We start from the raw sequence: 19,588 nt of genomic DNA, 5'->3' as shown, positions 1-19,588 counted from the left end.
TATCTGGGTGGTGGCCAATTTTTTCTAACTCTACATTTTCAAGATTCCTGCCAACTGGTCCACTAAACAACCACCAGCACACTGAGCAGCTGACGGGTCTATTGTGATGTTTCTGCTGGCAAACTAAAGTTTTCCCAGGGGTTAAGTCCATAGACGGGGTTCCCGATGAGGTCGTTAGCCATCGTTTTAACATATTCATGATAAAACGTATAAATATAAATGTTTTTTGAGACAATATCATCCAAAAATGGCAGTACACAGCAATACAAAGGTAGAATTAGATAATTTTGCGATCAAATTAGTCGTTTCCTAAGCTACTGAGTCTAGTTTTTGGGGTCACTGAGGTTATTTTAACTTGCTAAGTATAGAACCAAGTTATTTTGGGCCAATAACATGAAAAAAAAGACAGATCAGAACAACAGATGGGTCAATTTTGATGATTTTGCTATCAAATGAAATGAGATGTCCCAGGATGCTGAGCCCCTTTCCAAGATGCCTGGTGAGGTCAGGGGTCATTTGAACAAAACAGTAACCAAAGACGGTTATTTTGGGCTGATACCACACAAAAATGATAGATCACATCATCCAGTGGGTCAGTTTTGCAATTTCCAGGGGTGTGGAGTCCATATGTTGGTGAAAAAGTAATTCAGATAGGTTTCTGACTTTATTGACTCTTCTCTTGAATTGTGCTTATGATTTTAGGACCCGGCAAAGACACGATACAGAATGTTTGAGTTACAATCACTAAGAAAGAAATCTTCAAACCATACTTACAAAAAAAAACAGACAAAAAACACCAAAAATGACACTTCAGGAGGACTCAGCATCAGACACTGATTAAAGACAACCAGTTGGACACAATATCTTCCATTTGAGGTCTGTTACTGCAACATTAGACAAATAGTAATACTGATATGCACAAGAAGTAACAAAACTGCAGTTTTGTATGATGTCACACTTAAAGTACAAGCTCTTCTCTTCTGTTTGGTGCCTGTAGAATCTTAGAAACCATTTTATATTTTTGATATTTACCCTCTTGCAGCTGAGCGTATCATATTTCATACACACAAAATGTAACTGTAAAATAATTTTGTCTACAAAAAAAATCTGTATTTACAATGATAAATAACTATTAAGAATATTACACAAATATTTCTATTTGTTGCACAAATGATTTTGCTTAAACTCAACAACCCTCGTGAAACAAAGACAAAAAGTCACCCACAAAGACAGACGCAATTGTAAAGAAAGGTAAGAAACCTGAGTCCGTCCCTGCCACCTGGTAAAGTTCACCTCCTCTAAAAATGAGGAAAATGTGCGAGTGAAAGTCCAGTGACAATCAACAACTGTCGTTCCTTCTTGAAACTGAAACCCAGAGGCGATGGCGTCTAGCACAGCCAGGAAGTGGGTACCCACTGTGGTTCAGTGTCCAGCTTCTCTATCAGCCGCCGCAGGTCGTAGAACGCCTGGTCCAGCTCTGTATTCACGATGGTTGCGTCGAAGAAGTGGCCGAAGTTCAACTCCATCTCCCGAGCTTTTTCAATCACCTCCTTCAGCTCCTCGGGCTGGGCAACACATCCAGTTAACAGTCAAATTACAAAAAGAATTCCACTGGATCAGACTGGACTCATCAAATTGTGACAGTAACCAAGATTAGGTGCAAAAGTCTGTTGTCCTATTAGTGAGGTACCTTTGGTGTTTTTCCTTCTGCAGCCAGCAGGGTGCGTAGTCGGTCCTGAGAGGGAGGAGCGATGAAGATGACGAAGGGTTTGAGGTTGGAGGATCTCAGCACCTTCAGTGACTGACAGGAGGAAGAACATTCCAGATTATATAAATATATATAAACCAACAAAGACAAAGAAAACCCACGATGCCTGTTTACTCTCTCTGGCTCATTCCAAGGCTTCCTACCCTGGTGTGCAGGCACAGCAAACAGATGCGTCCAGAGTTGATGACGTGTCGCACCGAGTCTGTGCTGGTGCCGTACAAGTTCTTCTCATACTCTCCAGACTCGATGAACTTCCCTGCTGCCAAGTCCGTTTCAAAGCCGGGTCGACTCACGAAGTGATACTCGCGCCCGTTTCGCTCGTGTATCCTTGGATTTCTGGTTGTGTCTAAGTTGTGAAAGAAAGACAGGAGGTTACTTCTTGTCTCATATCTTTAATCTGTTGGACAAAGCGCAGACTTACGTGGAACAGCGACAGCAAACTTTTCAGGTTCGATGGACAGGAGCCTCCGACGCAACTCATCATGGCCGCTGTTTGTCGGACCAATCAGAGCGATGGGACGTTTACGGTTGGCGGGCTGGTGATAGAGGGACATCTCCTCATAGGTCAGGATGTCCTCGCAGTCTGAGGAGAGTTTGGGACGGGGGTGAACTCCTGTCAGGTCTAAGTCCTTGGACTGTAGTCCTGTTACTAACACCGAGCTTTGACCTCTCTGCGGAAGCGGCAAGGCTTAGCAGATCAATAAAGTACCATGCCATTACTGCTTCATCCTGCTTGATATAAGCTGAAGCAACGAGCAGAGCCGAGTGTTTGTCTTTGTGTGGACATAAGTGTGAAGCAGGCTTGGTCCAAACCCTTTAGGCACCTGCTTGGCACCTGTTGGAGTCTCCTCTGATCCCGTCTATGAAGACAGGACTAATCTGACCTGTGACACAAGCTGCTGGGGCGAAGACAAGACCTGTCGACTGCAGCTAGCGGAGTTTGTGATGCATTGATGCTGACAATGTGTGTGTGGACGCTGGAAAGCTGCTCAACGCCGACGTGAGAGTCAGAGGCTTGATGTACTGTAGCTTCATCAGCTGCCACAGTGATATGAAAGGAGAAGTTTTCTTACCAGTATTTTTACTCAGAGTCGAAGTATTTTTCTTCCTCTGCTTCTTGCTTTTCTTGACATACCAAAGCTTCCCTGAAGGATTGACAAGATTAGAGGAGGGACTATAATCTCAGTTCTTACAATCATGCAGGTGCCAGTATTTCTGTTTAATGTGAGTCTTGTTTTTGGACCCTGTTATCCTCTGACCTTGGTGCTCTCGACTCCTGTCTGTCAGAGTTCTCTTCAGTGTCTCTCTCTGTTGCTGGAAGCTTTTCCCTGATGAAGACAACAACATCACCCAACACTGGACAAACATGTCTCTATTTCAAATGTGAAACTTTCTCCGCTCAGTTACCGTGTACACTGTACTGTTGCTACGCTGACCTTTTCTCTTGCATATCAAGGTTTCTATTAAATTCCTACATATCACAAACTCCGCAATCAAGATTTCCTTGACACAGAGAGGAACAGCCAAAAAGATGGCCCACTTTCCATTTCCATTGCTTAACCTCCTTTTCTTGTAGGCACCGTCAGCTTGGGTCAGAGAGTAATCTCTAATAATTCTTAGGTGTTTGTTTTAATCTGCTCAGCGGGCCAGATGGGAGGTGTTTCCTGGTAGTGCCAGGTTAGTGAGCAGTCGCAGACAACGTGCACTTTAGATTTCCACCCACGACTAGCAGTGAAGTGAGTGATCAGGCTGCAGAGAGACCCGAGTCCTATCGAAGGTCTGGAGGGGCCTTTTTTCCCGTGGAGGGTCAAAACTCAAACTACATGGTGGGCTAGAGTCAGTCTGCCGCCTGATCAGATTAGGACAAAATAATTCATGTTTAAATAATAATCTCTATCTCACCAAAAAAGAAAACAGTATAAGAAGTAGTTTATGGTATAATTTTAAATATTTTTTAAGGGCCTGTTACTATTATTGGGATAATCATAATAATTGTAATTATTATTACTGTACGGCGAGTGCGGAAAGCCCTGATTCACAAACTGTCTGTCTCTCATCAATATATGTCTTTTCTGTTCAGCATTACACACACACACACAAACACACACACACACACACACACACACACACGCAAGCGCACGCACACACAGATACAAATGATGATGATGATCTTGGCAGCAGCTCTACTACCTGGAATGAGTCCCGCCAGCGGCTGGTTCTCCTCGTCTCCGTCCCTGTACGCCTGCCACCAGTTCGGGTCGTCCTGGCTGATGACGTGGAGGATGTCTCCCTTATGGAAGGACAGACCCAGCTCCCGACACGGCACGAAGGGGTCATCCGAGGGGTCGTAGTCAAAGTAAGCTCGCACGTGCATCTGAGGGCAGGGTTTACAACGTCAAGGTTGGTGTTGCATGCATGCAGACGGGCCTTGCTGTCACCCACGCAACGGCTGAGACTCACCACGGTCTGTCTGTGGGGGGCAGGTTTGATCTGAGAGCTTGGGATGAGCAGGAAGGTCAGAGTGCCATGCATTTGTTGCTGATGGGAAAGATGGCATGCCATTACTTCACTTCCATTAAAACACAACTTTACTGAGTGCAGGGTCGAAAATGAAAATTTAGCCCACCAGCCAAATATCTGACGGATGAAATATTCTACCTAATTTTTTAAAACCAAGAAAATAAAGAAAAAAATAGACACACACACACACACAGCGTCTATACGTCAATATATATATATATATATATATAAAAACCCTTTTTGTTTCATGCATCATGGTTCATGTGGTGAATAAAAACAGTGGACAAAGCAGATTGTATGCAAATAAATTGTGTTTTGTGAAATAATAATAATAATGATAATAAAGAGAGTGCTGAAGCCTGGTAACTGCTAAAATGAATTTGTTTGATTATCTTTTCTAACTTTGAAGATTGGAAACTATACTTTACTTTGATGCGTGTTTTTTAAAAAAAATATTACTGTGAAGGAACAAAAAAGTGATGAAAAAAATGAAACAAACTGTTGTTTTAACAAAAAAACTTTCCGGCCCTTTGAGAACAGATTTCAGGGTTTACGTGGTGCACCTGAATGCACCATGAATTCTGGTGCTCTTTAAAGAGCTGCAGAAGCAGATGCAATATAGCATCAACTTACAAGGAAATAACACGACCGCAGCTCTCATGAGTAGCTGGTGTGATGTTGCCTGAAGGGCAGAGGAGTTTTAGCGCAGCGAGACTAGAACCAGTGATGCTGCACGTCTCCAGGATTTACACGCCTGAACGGAAAATCCACCCACGTTTGGCGCACAGACCATAATTGCCCATGACTGTTTTTACCAAAAGCAGTTTGATAATAATCTCTCTCTAATGTTGCTTATCTTTACTAGAAAAGTTTCAAGCCAAAGTTACAGAATGAGAACATAGATCTGCATCTAAATTGTGTGTGTGAAATGTGTTGCGGTAGTAAAACTACGTGTAACTTCAGGACTGCAGTGAGAAACCAAGCCATGAATAACACTCCTGCAAATATGAACCAACAGAAAATACAACTTTGCTTCTTTCTTTTTTTTTACTTTAAGTTTAGAATGCAATCTGACAGGCCAAAAGCATGGCTGTAGGTGAGATGGAAGACCACGCCATTGTAAACACTTTTAAAACTTAGCTTTCTCTAAGTAACACTTATTTTCAACCTGGCAACGACACAGTGCACCTCCAAACTTTTAACTTAACAAGTCATTTTTGATGAAACTAACAGAAAACACTCCCCTGTGTGCCTCTGCTTTAGGTGCTGGAATAAATTTGTCGTGTTGCTTCCTTTGGTGGCGACAGCTTTTGAACAGCCCTTACAGCCAGCACTTGTTTGTTCCAAGTCCGAAGCAAGCAAACTGAACCAATTCCATATAACAGAAGTAGCAACACCTTATTTTGTTTCAAGCTCCTGCTTTACCCCGGTCGCTGCCATGTTTGTGACTCTACAATGTTTGGGTGCGCCCCGCTAACGTATAGAGTGTAGAGCGCTGCAGCGCATTAGTTCCGCTCGCATGTAAAATAAATGATAAATACCTGTATTTATCCAAGAGCAAATGTACCGTACATGTAATCAAATCATGAATACATTATTTAAGGGTAATAAATGGACATTATTTAAGTATTTCATCAAAACACACAGGTAAAGTGTTGCAAAGTTGTTTTTTCTTTTAAATAAAACAACACATGAATATTTCTGGTTCCTCACCAGTAAGTCGTGGACCTCATTGACGTGTTTCCCGCGAACAGAGACGCCGTTGATCTCAAGGATCTCATCTCCCTCACTGAGGAGGCCGCTCCGCTCTGCCGCTCCGCCTTTCACCACGCGGCTCACTACCACACTGTCCATGTCATTGCGAACTGTCGCACCCTGAGGATCACACACGCACGCACACACACAAAATTCATATAAATAGCAGAGATAATCTTGCAAGTAACAGACAGGATGTGTGAATTAAGTAATGTCTATAGTGTTCTCTAAAGTGACACTGGGGAGGAGGCGACATCACAGCGAACATCACTGTGATTCAAACGTGCGTCTGGAGGCCATAGGGACAGGTATATTGCTGCCATGTTGGTTTATGGATACACTGACATCAAGTGATGAATGTGGGAAGTGGAGAAAAAGGAGGCCTGGGAGGAAAAAGCCTGTTCAACGGCCCCACACAACTCAAATGTATTTCATGTGGATATATCATATTGTCCTCGTGCTTCGTTGCTACTCATTTTAAATGACTCAGCCTGAAGGATGTGTAGACATTTGTCTAATTCTGCGTAAAATGCACTCTTCAGGTGCCCTCACACTTGGCCTGGGTGCTTTGGACATTCTGAAACACCTGTCCCCACTCCCTGCTGCTCCACACTCGCTTTGCTCTGGGCCTGGTCATGTTTATGTCATTACTGAGCTGTACATTGGAGCCTGACGCTAACTGCGTGGGAATCCTGTGGGTCAGGATGTTACATTTCCTTGAGTCACGGGAGCAGGACTGGTGTAAGCTTGTGGGACAAAGTGTGCCTCGGGCTACAAATTTGCACCTCTGCACTGGTCGAGCAAACTGGATATTCACTGACAAACATGCTTGGGCACGGTACCTATAGCTATGCACGACTTCACCCACCCTTGCATTCTTAGCTCATCTTGAAGAAAAACTGTAAGTAGCCTTTTTCAAGTTGATTAAATGCATAAAACTATTCAAATAGCCTAAATCGAGAAAAAAGTGCAGCATTGCGTGGGAACTTCAAAGAAAATTGTGTATATATATGACAAAAAAATGTAAACATTGGCAGGTTCAGAAGTCTCCTATATGGTGTCTCACCAGTGGGGTATCGCGCATCTTCTCCAGGCGCACCAGTTTAACGGTTTCTCCCAGGTACTGGACAACATTGTCCTCTGGTACTTCCTGCCCTGCCAAGCTGTCATGGACCTGCATCAGTGCCTGCCACACAAACACACACACAGGCAACGCACAGAAGAGACACATACAGACACACAGTGTGTACGTAATCACACATGAAGACAGAGACACACACAAATGGGAATAATGAAGGAGGCAGTGTGAGCTTAGTTGGATGAGACCTGCTGTTGGCATATATGCTGTCTGATAAAATGATGATAAATCATAGAACGTTGTTTCCAACATGACTCAAATGTGGGGTTTGTTCGCACCTATAAAAAGATCCCACCTGCGCCCACATACCAGAACCCATCTAATGACCCCAGTCAGCCAACCTGCCTCAGAGCCAGAAAGAATATTCAGATTGGTTCCTCAGTACATGTAATGTGACAGGCACTTTGGACCGCACAATTAATAACCGTCGCTCCAAATTAGCTTCTCTATTCTGCAGTGGAGGGGACCTGAGAGAGGTTGGGCAAACATTTGGTGCACAAGCAATCCTTCTTCATCTCCCTGTGCATTTAGGAGACGGGATCCAACGCTATCAATCATCAGATGTCTTTGGCTCTCAATGATTAGGACAAGGCCACAAGGGGAACCTGAAGGGTCCCTCGTCCTTGTACACACGTCTTTATCAGTTTTAGGTAGAGAAGTTCTCTACCGGTATTGACTACAGGGAGGAAAGTTATGGATTTGATCCCAGGCTCCTCGCAGGTGAGGGAATCTGTCCTGTAAGGCTCTGCTAGCTTTCAGAGTTCACATGTAGACACCAGTTAAACATCAGACCCTCAAGCATAAATGGTCTTTTCTCACCTTTCTGTCTCGCTAACAGACAGTGACAGCCTGATAATGTGGCCAGATTTGTCTTTTATAGAAGACTCACTGAAGCTGACCAATGAGGTGCATCGCCTACTCTAGCACATAAAGTTACGTCACGTTTTGGAATCCTGTCATGTCGACATACCAACATCTCTGACTCATGACACAATTAAACCGAAACCAAGTAATTCCTCTGTAGCATGTCGAGACGTACGATACAGTGAGCTTGTCCACACCTGTGACGCTAACAACAGGGCACATTAGCATGCCCAAATATTGGCTTAGCTTTGTGAGATGACTATCTAGCAGCTAACAATAAACGGTCAACTGATACAGAGGTTTGGAACAGAAAAAGGTGGAAGCAGATTAATCGGCTAATATACGTTTTTAAATTTTCACTCGTATGTATTACATAGCTATGAAAATCAGCATGTATGATTGAAATTGCCCTTTCATGCGGTGAGATGACACTGCAGGTTTTGTCTGCAGTATTTGTGAAATTTTCCCCAGAATTCTCATCACCCATTCACCCTACTATGCTATCCTGGTCATTGCTCCGCCCCCTCTGCCACCATCGAGCACCGCTCCACCTGCCACCTTCATTACATGTGAAGTCGTTTACCATCTTTTCAGAAGCAGAGTTTCACTGGAGGACATAGCGCATGGGAAGATCAAGCTTTACACAATGTTTATATTCAAGTGAAGAATTAAGTCTTGAAGTGAGAAAAACTGGAAGGGACTGAAAACATTTCTGTTGTGACATATGATGACACAAGGGTGCCGAAAGGTCTTTCAGTTGTAAAGCTGTTGGTAAGTCTGATTGTTTTAAATCTCCTTTGACCTCTGACCTCCTGTTGCAAGGTGACAGTGGAAACGGTTGCTCTTTTGTAATTAGTATCGAAAAGATCAACTGTATTTCTAATAATCTCTTTATCATGATATGAACTAAAGACACTGGTTGGCCTGAAAATCTGAGGTCCACTGGTGTTAAATGTGTTGTGGGTTGAGGGTGGATGTGATAAATCAGCTGACATCTGACCTGGAGATGGGGATTGGTGAGTAGGGTCCTGAGCTCCAAACCTTCTTTCTGGTGGCTGGACTGGAGGATCTTCTGTACCTGGACACAAACGCAGAAAGACAAATAAATACCTTTACTACTGTCAGGGAGATCTCTGAGGCTGTGCACGTCAGAGCACATGTTCCTGAGAGATCAGATGGTAGAGCCTGGGTGGTCATTCTTGCCCTAATGGAGTTTCAGCATAAAGAGACATACATTGCCAACACTGACAGTGTGAATCCAAGATGGCTGCCAAGTAACAACTTTGCCATGTTTCATTGTTTGTTTAAGCTTGTTGAGAGCAGAAAAAGGCAATACCCTTAGATAATACCCTCAGATAATCTTGAAAATCTCTTATCAGTGTCGCCTGGTTATAGACAGTTTGACTGGAGTGGAATCACTGTGTCGCACCCATAATGCACTGCACTCAATAAAGAATGAACAGAACAAAGAGTATACATAAGTTCCAAGACAGAAATTTCAGGTGTTTTTTTTTTTTTTTTTAGGAAAGCGCTTCAGCCATGTTGGACTGAAAATGTCAACAGAAACGTGACAGAGCTCAGCAGAGGGTATCTCAGGAACAGTAAACATGAACACAAATTCTCAATGCTTAAGGAGGTTATCAGTTGATTCCTTTACCATCACTGACAAACCAACAGACCATCCTTCTTATAAAACAGCTACATTTTCAGCCAATGACCAACAGGGTCCAGCCAGATACTTGGTTTGACCTCTACAGGAGAACACACTGTCCATTAGGCATCCACACATCCATCTATCCAAGTCTTTTAGCATGTAAAGAACATTTCAGTCTCTCTATTGGATGGGTAACTAGCAACCCGTCCAGGGTGAACCCGCCTCTCGCCCAATGTCAGCTGGGATAGGCTCCAGCCCTCCCCAGCGACCCTTAAAGGATAAGTGGTATAGAAAATGGATGGATGGATGAGCGGAAAACAGGCTTGAATAGAAGAGGGAAAATGTTTGTTTGGCCACAAATAAAATTGACTTTATTTACTCTTTATTGACAAGGTCTGGCTGATATCCATCCATCTATTTTCTATACTGCTTATCCGTTAAGGGTTGTGGGGGGGGGGCTGGAGCCTATCCCAGCTGACAGTGGGTGAGAGGCGGGGTTCACCCTGGACGGGTTGCCAATCCATCACAGGGCCAACAGGAGCAGTTAGGGGTTCAGTATCTTGCTCAAGGACACTTCCACATGGTCACCGGGGGAAGACAGGATCCAACCTGCGACCCTTCAGTTGCTCGATGGCCACTCTACCTCTGAGCCATGCCACCCCTGGCTGATATACCTCAATACAATACTGAACATGTTTTGATATCATACTACCAACAGTTCTACAACTTAATTCATTTATCAAGCTGTTAGCACAAAAATAAAGATTTTAGACTCTCACAGGGTTGCAGGAAAAGGACCATACCAACATCCATTCATCCTCTACTGCTTATCCTGTTCAGGGTTGTGGGGGGGCTCTCTCTATCCCAGCAGCCTTCAGGTGAGAGGCAGGGTTCACCTTGGACAGGTCACCAGTCCATCACAGGGCCAACACATAGAGACAGACAACCATTCACACTCACAGTCACACCTACAGTCAATTTAGAGTATCAATCAGCCTCGTCCCCTCTTGATGTCTTTGGACTGTGGGAGGAAGCTGGAGTACCAGAGAGAACCCACACAGGAACAGGGAGAACATGCAGACTCCACACAGAAAGATCCCGTGCTGGAGCCGGGACTCGAACCCGGAACCTTCTTGCTGTGAGGCGACAGTGCTGACCACTGCACCACCGTGCTGGCAATCCATACCAACATGTATCTGCAAATAGCACACGTGTACTGCAGTATCTGTTCATACTGTAGTATTTCACTGTCCTCTACTAAATCACAATGTGGTTTCACATTCCAGAGAGAGAGAGAGAGCGGGAGGGAGAGACAGCAGTGCTTCATATTCAGCCAGCTAAAGAGCAACATTTTAAGTGCTAGCTGTTACACTTGGAGAAAACACAGGATTTCTTTTGTTTGTGTGTGTTAAAGGTGGATGTGTGCCTCTATATTCATAAAGCACACAAGGAAATTTGAGGAACAGCAGGACATTACACTTCTTTTTTGGTCACATTCTCATTCCTTTCATTCTTTCTTTCTGTTAAATGATTTAGTTGTTGTGTTTTCATATTGAGTGGGAAGATGCTTTTGTTTGTGGCGTGGCTTGATTTATTCTAGTTTTGCAGATACTATTTTTTTGGGTATCTCTATATTTTTGTCCCTCCCTCTTCTTCCTCTCCTTTTATGGACTTCCTCCATTACCCTAATCGACGCTCTCACTAACAAGGTGACGCACTGCCCCCCTCCCCCCCAGCAGTGCAGTGCCTCAACCCACGCTGCTCTAAGCTGCTGGAGTTTCTTTTTCTGGCCTCCTTCCTGCAGTGTGCTGCACCGCTCAGCCAGCAGCACCGAGGGCTGCTGGGAGATTAGTTTACCCAGGGGCCAATCTGAGAGTCACACTCCACAGCCACTTAGTTTAGACATACTGCAGCTCAAACTATTACGTGTTGTTAAGCACTTCGGGAGCTGTGCCTGGTGGGTGAGTGCACACACACTGATTCACTGTCAGCAGGGAGACAACATGTTGTGTTGTCTGTGGACAAGATAGATCATCTCACCCAGCCCCTTCGTCTTCAAACCACAGGGCTGCTCGATGCCTTGTGAATAAGCAGCACCACACAGCTCATAAAAGCCTGGTTCATCAAAACAAGGCTGACTCTTACACTTCCTGCTGTCTGCAAAACGAAAAAATAAAAAATAAAAATCCCACTGTACCCAAAGAACTGCACTGGACAGCCTGAAGGCCTAAAACATAGACCATATCAGAGTGTCCGTCTTTCTCCAAGGACTTGGCTGGTTGGCTGTCTGCTGCATAAAAGAGAGGCTTGACTTCTCAGCAGTGTAAGTCAATTAATGTCACTTTGCTTTGGTAAAGACTGACTGACCTGTGTTTTGGAAGAGGAAGTTAGGTGTGCACACTGAAAAGAACAACATGCTTTTTTTTTTTTTAAACAAACTAAAAAAAAGTATTCTTTTAATGTTAGAATGAAGTAATAATTTTTCTCAGGATTCCGACTTGAAACTGAATACTTTCAAACTTAAAAAATAAATCACTTGTGTTGTTAATCTTCTGTCGTGCTTAACTCTGAACACTGAGAAGACTTCCTGATCTGTCGCTCTGTGCTGGGTCTCAGTCACTGTTATTCTTGGACAGCGACTTCAGCAAAACTGATGTTTGGGAAACCAATGGAATACCAAACCAAACATCCCGCTTTCACATCCTCTTTTTTCCCTCATCATACTCTCATCCCGCTATTTATAGATCTTCCCCTGATCTGTGCTTTTTAAAAACTATTTTAACAATGAACTATATAAATGTTAAGCCGAGCTCCCACAAATCCCTCATTTTTGGTTTTCACCCATTTTTGTTTTGTTTTGGTTTTTTTTGCTCATCTTGTTGAGTGTAACTAATCTGACAGGAGTGGCCGTTTTTAGGCAGATTTGTTGCAATAACAGTCACCTCACACAATGCTTTCACACAAGTTTGATCAGTGGGTTCATTGACGTTGGTAAATATAAACTAACGAGGTTCGAATCACGAACAGGTGAGTCCAGTCTGAGGGTGTGTTTGCACAAACTGCCAAATCTGTGGAGACTGCTACTAGTCTCTAGTCTGGATTTTAAACTGTGATGTGAATAAAAAAGATCAGATGATCTCAAAGGATTTAGTTTCCACTAAACACCAAGTCACAAACCTTTCATGTCAAATCGGCTTTAAAATAAATGGAAAAAATTGTGCTTACCTCCTGGCAAAGGTCCTGAGCTTGTACTGTGAGGGGTGAGGAGGGGCCGACTCGGTTCATCTGCTGAGAAACAGCACTATAGATGATGTAGGCATTCTTGAAGTCCTCCTTTGCAAGGAGCTGCAGTAGCAGTTCCACATCCTGCTGGCTCTGGGTATCGGTCAGGCATTGCTGCACCCACTTCAGAGCCTGCAGCAGCTCCTCCAGTTCTGAGAAGGAGGCAGCAACAGTGAGGAGAGAAGCACTGATCTTTCCTGACGTGTTCAATTATTGTTTGGTTTCTAAATACCCAGCTGACCCCCAACATCAATTTAACCCCAGAAGGACACCGAATTAAATGTGGGATGAATGTTGCATTTTAGTTGAAAATTAGGTTAATATTAAAATCCCCAATTGGTCTGATGTCAAAATCAAGTGTCAAGTCACAGACATAAAACCAACCAAATGTCATCAACAGCTCAATATTCTATGTCAAACTGATGTTGGCATTAGATGTCTCCTTACACTGAACTCTCATCACCTGACTAGGACCGACATCCAACCAAATATCAACATTGAACAACGTTGTTTTTTTTGGTTTTTTTTATCAACTTGTGAATGCAATTAATCCCAGATTGCGGTCTTCTAAAACTAATCCTATTTCATATGAGATTTGAGTGTAGAACAGTAGTTCATTCACAAGGAGGCTGAGCGCTCGTGAATCTGTTTTTTGGAATTTAAAATTCTGGTCTTCGATATCATTCATGACTACTCAAAATATAAAATAGGGAGATTGTTTCCTTTTTTAAAATTATTTACTTTATAGTTTTATTTGGAGCTTTTACAGTTTTGCCTGAACTTTAAGTTTTAGAGGAAGGCCTCACTGCTTTCTACGGAGTTGTACCACTTGCGTTGCTTAGCCACAGACTAAAACAAATACAACAGTATATACACACATTTCTGCTAAAGACAGCCCTAGATTTTGGGTGCTCTAAATATATATCTATTCATGTATCTGTGTGTGTGTGTGTGTGTGACAGTTGAGTCAGAATGTAGTCTTCAAGAACCTCAGCTAACATGTTCAATGTGTGTTCATTTTGAGAAAGGTTCCCAAACTTTTCTTCTCTGGTCAAACAAAACTAGACCCACCTCATCCGCAACACGAGCAACACAGCCTGTCACAGTGACCTTGACCTTTGAGCACCTAAATCTTTCTAAGTTAACGCTCGAGTCCCAGTGGACGTTTGCGCCAAATTTGTAGAAAATTCCCTGACGGCATTCCTGAGATGTTGGGATGAGGAGAATGGACAACCTGTGGAGGCATAAAAACTGTGAGCCTCTGCAATGGAGGACTAGTCTTTGTTTTTGTTGAAATCAGACATAAATTGTGAAAAAGGTACGAATTTATACCATTTTTTGTTTTTATTTTGTCTCTCTGTAAAAGTTAGTGTAAGAGGAAGAAGTTAAGGCAACACCTACATACAAAACCAGTGAACAAGGGGTTATTAAGTGGGTATTAGTGCTGAATCCTCTCCATGTGTGCGCTGCTCTGAGAAGATTTAATAAGGCTGGACAAGGTAGATTCATCAATGGCCATGGATCTCATGTAAATTGCTGTTCCAGCCAAGAAAATCACTATGAGAAAATCGCTATTTTGGTTCCCTTTCCCTCTGCAGCCAATTAGCACCTTACACAGATAAGAGACTGTTCTCATGTGATTCCCTCACAGGACCCTGCATGAAGAAAAAAAAAAGAATCATAACGAATCACTGAAAACAGCTAAATTCAGCTCGTTGAGTCAAACTGAAATGTGTTAGAGAAATGCCATTTGAAACATGTTTTCCGCCTGTGTATAGGAGACTCCAGCATCAGTCGGGCTGTAGAAGAAATGGTTTCACAGCTACTAATACTCATCACCCACCTCCACGACTGCCCTTTGCGCTACCCCCTCTTGTCTTTGTTCCTTTTGTTTTTGCTTATCTTTTGTAAAAACTCACAACTCCCCATTCTTCCCTCAGGTCTGTATTGCTCCTTTTCACCCTCTTTGACCCCTGTAGGGACCCCCAAACACTCTCTTCAGCTCAACTCACCGGACACAGGATCCTGGGAGCATGAGTCTTTGGTGGCCCTCTCCTTCCCGTCGAAGGTTGGATTGTCGATGCCTATTTTGGGGTTCTGTGACAGCTTCTTGAGTCTCAGGGAGGCGTTGGGGTCTATGTCATGTCTCTGCCTGCTCTCCTCCTCTCTCCTCTTCCTCAGCTCGTCCTGGTAGTGCTGAATCCTCTCCATGTGTGCACTGCTCTGAGGGGATTTGACAAGGCTACTTTCCTCCCCTGGACAGTCCACCGCTCTCTCCCTGTGGCTCTTGGCCTGACCAGGGCCCTCTTGAACATAACCATTCATGTGAGACGTGATCATCCCTGTGTCAGCAGCACACACCTCAAACCACCCCGGTGTTTACTGAGATTTGCTGGAGTGTTAGGAGAAAGCAGCGCTGTGACTGCTCACACCAGAGGCCATGTCATGCCAACACAGGACAAAGATGATGTTGTCCTTGATGTTCTTTCTGGGATCTCACATGCTGGAATACAGGAGGAGAGTTCAGTGAATTTCCTTGCTCATTGTCACTAAGGAAACGAGAGAAAACAGTTGAATTTTCTAAGGAGAGCATGACAGGCGGTGACACACTCCTGTCTTTACTGTTTTCAAAGGGATACGACATGGACATGCCAAGCCAGTCCATTTTATACATTTGTGTTTGCACAAACCCTTGAACAATTTTATTAACTTCACATTTTATGTAATTAAATTAATTAGAACCTGTCTAGTGTACTTAGTTGAACGCAGTGTAGTAAATTTTTCAAATCTTTTTTTCTGTCTATGCACAACTGGAGGATGCAGATGTCCCTACGTGATCTCAAAGTCCAGAATAATTTCATTTCACTTAAGATCAGCTATCACGAAGAGCTGCGGCAAATATTTGCGAACTTTCATGATAACTGTTTCAGTCTTTTTCCAACCAAGAAAAATCGTCATGTACTGGTTCCACACCTCCAAATGTAAGGACTGGATGTTTTTATTGGTCATTGAAGACTTTGGGTTTTGGATGGTTTTTCACTTTTGATTTTATTTTCCAAATACATCAACAAAAAATACCCAAAGAGCCGCTTATATTTCAAACAAGTTTTTTTTAACGCAAAGCTGTTGCCAATTGTTGCACATTGCATAAACTGATGGATTTTCATTACTGTACTGTACTTGAAGTGGGCCCTAGGGAACTGTGTTACCTAGAAAAATAACAGAAATAGAAATGTATTGCCTTGAAAGGGGCTTAATTAAATAAAAGCATTATTATTACATTCTTCTCTCTAACTCCATAATTCATCTTATTTCTTTAAATAGCACTGAGATGACCATATTTTTCTCAATAGATTTCCGTGTATTTTCAGATTTGTAAAAGAGGAATATTGTTAAAAAAATTTTGTTTATTTTTAACAGTCAAAAGGCTGAAAAACAGAAAAATATATTTCAGCTTGTTGACTTTTGTTCAGGGCCAACTTTTGTTCCTCTCACCTTTCCTTTATAATACTGCTATTCGAACTCTTAGCAGGGAAAGCTCTCTGCCTTCAGTCATCAGAAATCCCTCATCCAGCCCTCGACTCAAGCCCACCTGTCTCCAACTGTCCCATCCTCCTGAGCTTTCATGAAGAAACCAGCAGTTCGGATCACATGTGGGCGGACAGGTACAGATCATGCATTGATATCACGCCTGACATGTTACTACTATTACTTTGACTGCTATGACTGGATTATTATCTATTTTAAGGACACAAAATGCATTAATTGGGATTAGTAAATTTGGTAGTATGATTGAGAGTTTTATACTTGAGGTTAAGTACTGTTGAAAAGTCTATATGTTATCACATAAGAATTATTATGCAAGGAGAGTTATTGAGTGAGGAGTGGAGGTCTTATGTGCGCAGGTCTAAAAGGAGGACAGCTACTGAGAAAGTCATTAGCTTTATCCTTTTCCATAAACACATTTGCTCATTCTCCACTATATTATGGCTTATATGCATATGTAACATCTTAGGCTTGACAAATACATTTAATTAATTTTCCTAGGATGAAAAGTGTTAAAAATATAATGGTTTACATGCTCAACCGCTCTCATTACCAGTAAGAGACACCTTTCTGTGTGCCAGAAGGATAAAAGATATTCATACAGTTCATAAAATCAGACTTAGACTCATCCTGTCACTGACCCCCACACATGGCAGGCAGCCGTCTCTACCTACTTCCCACAGCTAATCACGCCTGGCAGGTCTACCATCCTCAGCTCCTGGTCCAAGCGATCCAACCCCTCCCCTATCCAACTATTTAGCGGTGTTTAGAGTGGTGGCTGACAAACAGCAGAGACTTCCACAGGGCCATCTGTTCCTGTGGGCTGATTAAGCCGAGGACAGCTCTGGAGCCACAACTGCTGTAGGAAGTTACAGGCGTACCTGGACAGCAAAATGACGAAGAATCTCTCAACCGCCTCAACAAAGACGGCAACAAGAAACATATCGAGTCAGATAGACGCATAGAGCCACTGTAAGATAAGAAGCAGTTACACTAACCTAAATATGAGCTACAAATTTCATGTGATCTGATATTATACACTGGTATAATGATGCTCTGATCATGATAAAGGTGACAATAAATAAATACACTTAAATACATGACAATAATAAAATGACGAGGGTTTTCCTTGAGATGCCTTTGGAACTCAGGTGCACACTCAAATATCTCCTGACATTTATTCTGACAATATCATATGGTCTCATGTTAACAAAAGAAAAAAGCAAACAAAGAATGCTCCATCCTTACAATTTATATGTTGGTGTCTCTCCCAATCGGACGAAAGCACAGCTAGGTGTTTTTGAGTAAACTGGATTTGTAAATTACTTTTGTTCATTTAGCAGTTTCTTAATTTTTTTTTTTTAAGTACTACATTCAAATCTGTCAATATTAAGTGATATTTACCAAGGATTTTCATCGGTACAGTCCATCCATGCTTGTCTTGAATTTCCCTACAGATTCTTGAATGTTAAGATATCGATAATTGGAGGGATTTAAGTAATCCAAGGTGGGAATACTACAGTACTTTAACATTTCTTGTTAAAAAACACTGCTTCAGAATAAGTCATATTTATATTTTCATGTTGAGGTATCATTTTTTATTGAGATGATGTTGCATGACAACTTACACTTGCAAAATTTAGAGATGCTCTTCAAAGAATAATCAGAAGTGTATATATATATATATATATATATATATATATATATATATATATATGTATATATATATATTCTTAAATATCTCACTAAACCTTGGTTGTCAACAGCAAAGTCGTGAGTGCTGTTAGCAATTCCTACCAAAAAAGAAAAAAACATAAATAAAACGTATAATATTCTAATAAGAATGTAATGTAATAAAAATTAAAGCTCCAAAAGTCGTGACGTCACGTGAGAAATGTAGCATAAATGATGGATAAACTTTGGGGTTCTACCCTCCATCAACACCCAAACTGTAACTGACAACATACACACATTCGGAGGGTGACCACAATATTGTCACACTGAAAGCTACTAACAACGAGCAGCTGACTGAACTAGAGATTAGTTTAGGTAACGTTAGCCGAGACCTATTCGGTTATGTCGCGCCAGCGCTGCCATGATCATGATTTACATGTCCGTTCTGACAAACTTCACAAAGGAAAGTCTGCGTGGCACATTCATTCGCGTCGAGAAGAGCAGACTTAATACACTCATTCACGAAACAGCTGTTTTTCACTGTAATGAGTGTAACTGGACTGAACAAAGCTGAGTAGCTCACTAACTAGCTAGATACCGCTAACAGCAAGTTAACTGCGTAGCTCAACTATTGTAGCTGTCCAATAACAGACCGCCAGTACTCACCACTTTAACTTCTCTGACTGAAAACAACAATGGGCCGTTCCTTTGGATAGCGATGCTTTAAAAATATGCCTTTCCTCACGGACGTAGGTCATAACCAGAGCAGAGGATGTCTCTCTGTCTTCACGGGACCGCTTTCTGCCGTTACAGTGAGTTCAGTCCGGTCAGGCACTGTCGGGACGCTTGTAGCCATTGCTGAGACGCTGATGCGTCTGGAGTTTTGTGTCGTCGTCTCCCTGGCAACATTACGGCTCCACAGCGACACCACTCGGTCAGATGGGATAATGATCAGATTTACAAAGTTGCCGATGTTCATAGGTGACTGACCGCGACTGCGTAGAGCAGAGCAGGGGGCCAAAACTCAAACTCGATGCCTATGCAAAAATGCTCTTAAGACCCCACGTCCCCTTAATAAAATATTATCTAAGCTTTTAGATTTGCCAGTAACTACTTAAAACTATGTGTCACAATTTTGTATACTTTTGGATGGCGCTTCCCTAACATTTGAGACCACTTTCAATGTACAAGCAACAAGAAAATTAATAATAACGGGTCTCACAGAGAAATTGTTTTTAAACCTCTCAAGAAAACAGCATTAGCAGTGAATTTACAGTGTAACTTTTTAATATTTTCTTTTACGTAGTTATTTTTATATCATTGAGGGCTTACACTTTGGTGTCGGTGCCATGTTTAGTGTCTGCCAGAAAGTTACTGACCCTGAAAA

General features: G+C 42.4%; 1 protein-coding gene across 2 annotated transcripts; it reads right to left on the bottom strand.

The window, feature by feature from the left end:
* Positions 1-421: 421 nt before the first annotated feature.
* pals1b (protein associated with LIN7 1, MAGUK p55 family member b) lies at positions 422-19,100 on the bottom strand. Of its 2 annotated transcripts, none has more exons than XM_086189804.1 (14): positions 18,868-19,100; positions 14,994-15,484; positions 12,925-13,133; positions 9,046-9,123; positions 7,110-7,217; positions 6,002-6,163; positions 4,229-4,306; positions 3,959-4,142; positions 3,028-3,096; positions 2,842-2,913; positions 2,190-2,351; positions 1,912-2,114; positions 1,691-1,801; positions 422-1,565 (listed from the first exon to the last, which is right to left on the bottom strand). In XM_086189804.1, exons 2-14 carry the CDS (start codon positions 15,319-15,321, stop codon positions 1,389-1,391), a joined length of 1,941 nt encoding a protein of 646 aa, XP_086045930.1. In that variant the 5' UTR covers positions 15,322-15,484; positions 18,868-19,100; the 3' UTR covers positions 422-1,388. The 2 variants fall into 2 exon arrangements, with proteins under 2 accessions (XP_086045930.1, XP_086045929.1); XM_086189803.1 differs by having other exon boundaries at positions 423-1,565; positions 7,110-7,229.
* Between the last annotated feature and the right edge of the window lie 488 nt (positions 19,101-19,588).

The sequence above is a fragment of the Aulostomus chinensis genome, chromosome 20 (genome assembly GCF_037954235.1).
Source record: "Aulostomus chinensis isolate RoL2024-O1b breed Wild chromosome 20, RoL_Achi_v1.0, whole genome shotgun sequence".
Taxonomy (NCBI): domain Eukaryota; kingdom Metazoa; phylum Chordata; class Actinopteri; order Syngnathiformes; family Aulostomidae; genus Aulostomus; species Aulostomus chinensis.
The sequence above is the reverse complement of the archived record's forward strand: the minus strand, read 5'-3'. Positions and strand labels throughout refer to the sequence as shown.

What these genes read in the sequence shown, in the direction of transcription:
- pals1b (XM_086189803.1), bottom strand. Translation starts at nt 15,321, where the DNA reads ATGATCACGTCTCACATGAATGGTTATGTTCAAGAGGGCCCTGGTCAG. An exon ending in TGCTGTGCCTGCACACCAGG is followed by an intron (nt 1,802 to 1,911) that starts GTAGGAAGCCTT and finishes TCCTCCTGTCAG; the next exon opens with TCACTGAAGGTGCTGAGATC. An exon ending in CAGAAGGAAAAACACCAAAG is followed by an intron (nt 1,566 to 1,690) that starts GTACCTCACTAA and finishes TGTGTTGCCCAG; the next exon opens with CCCGAGGAGCTGAAGGAGGT.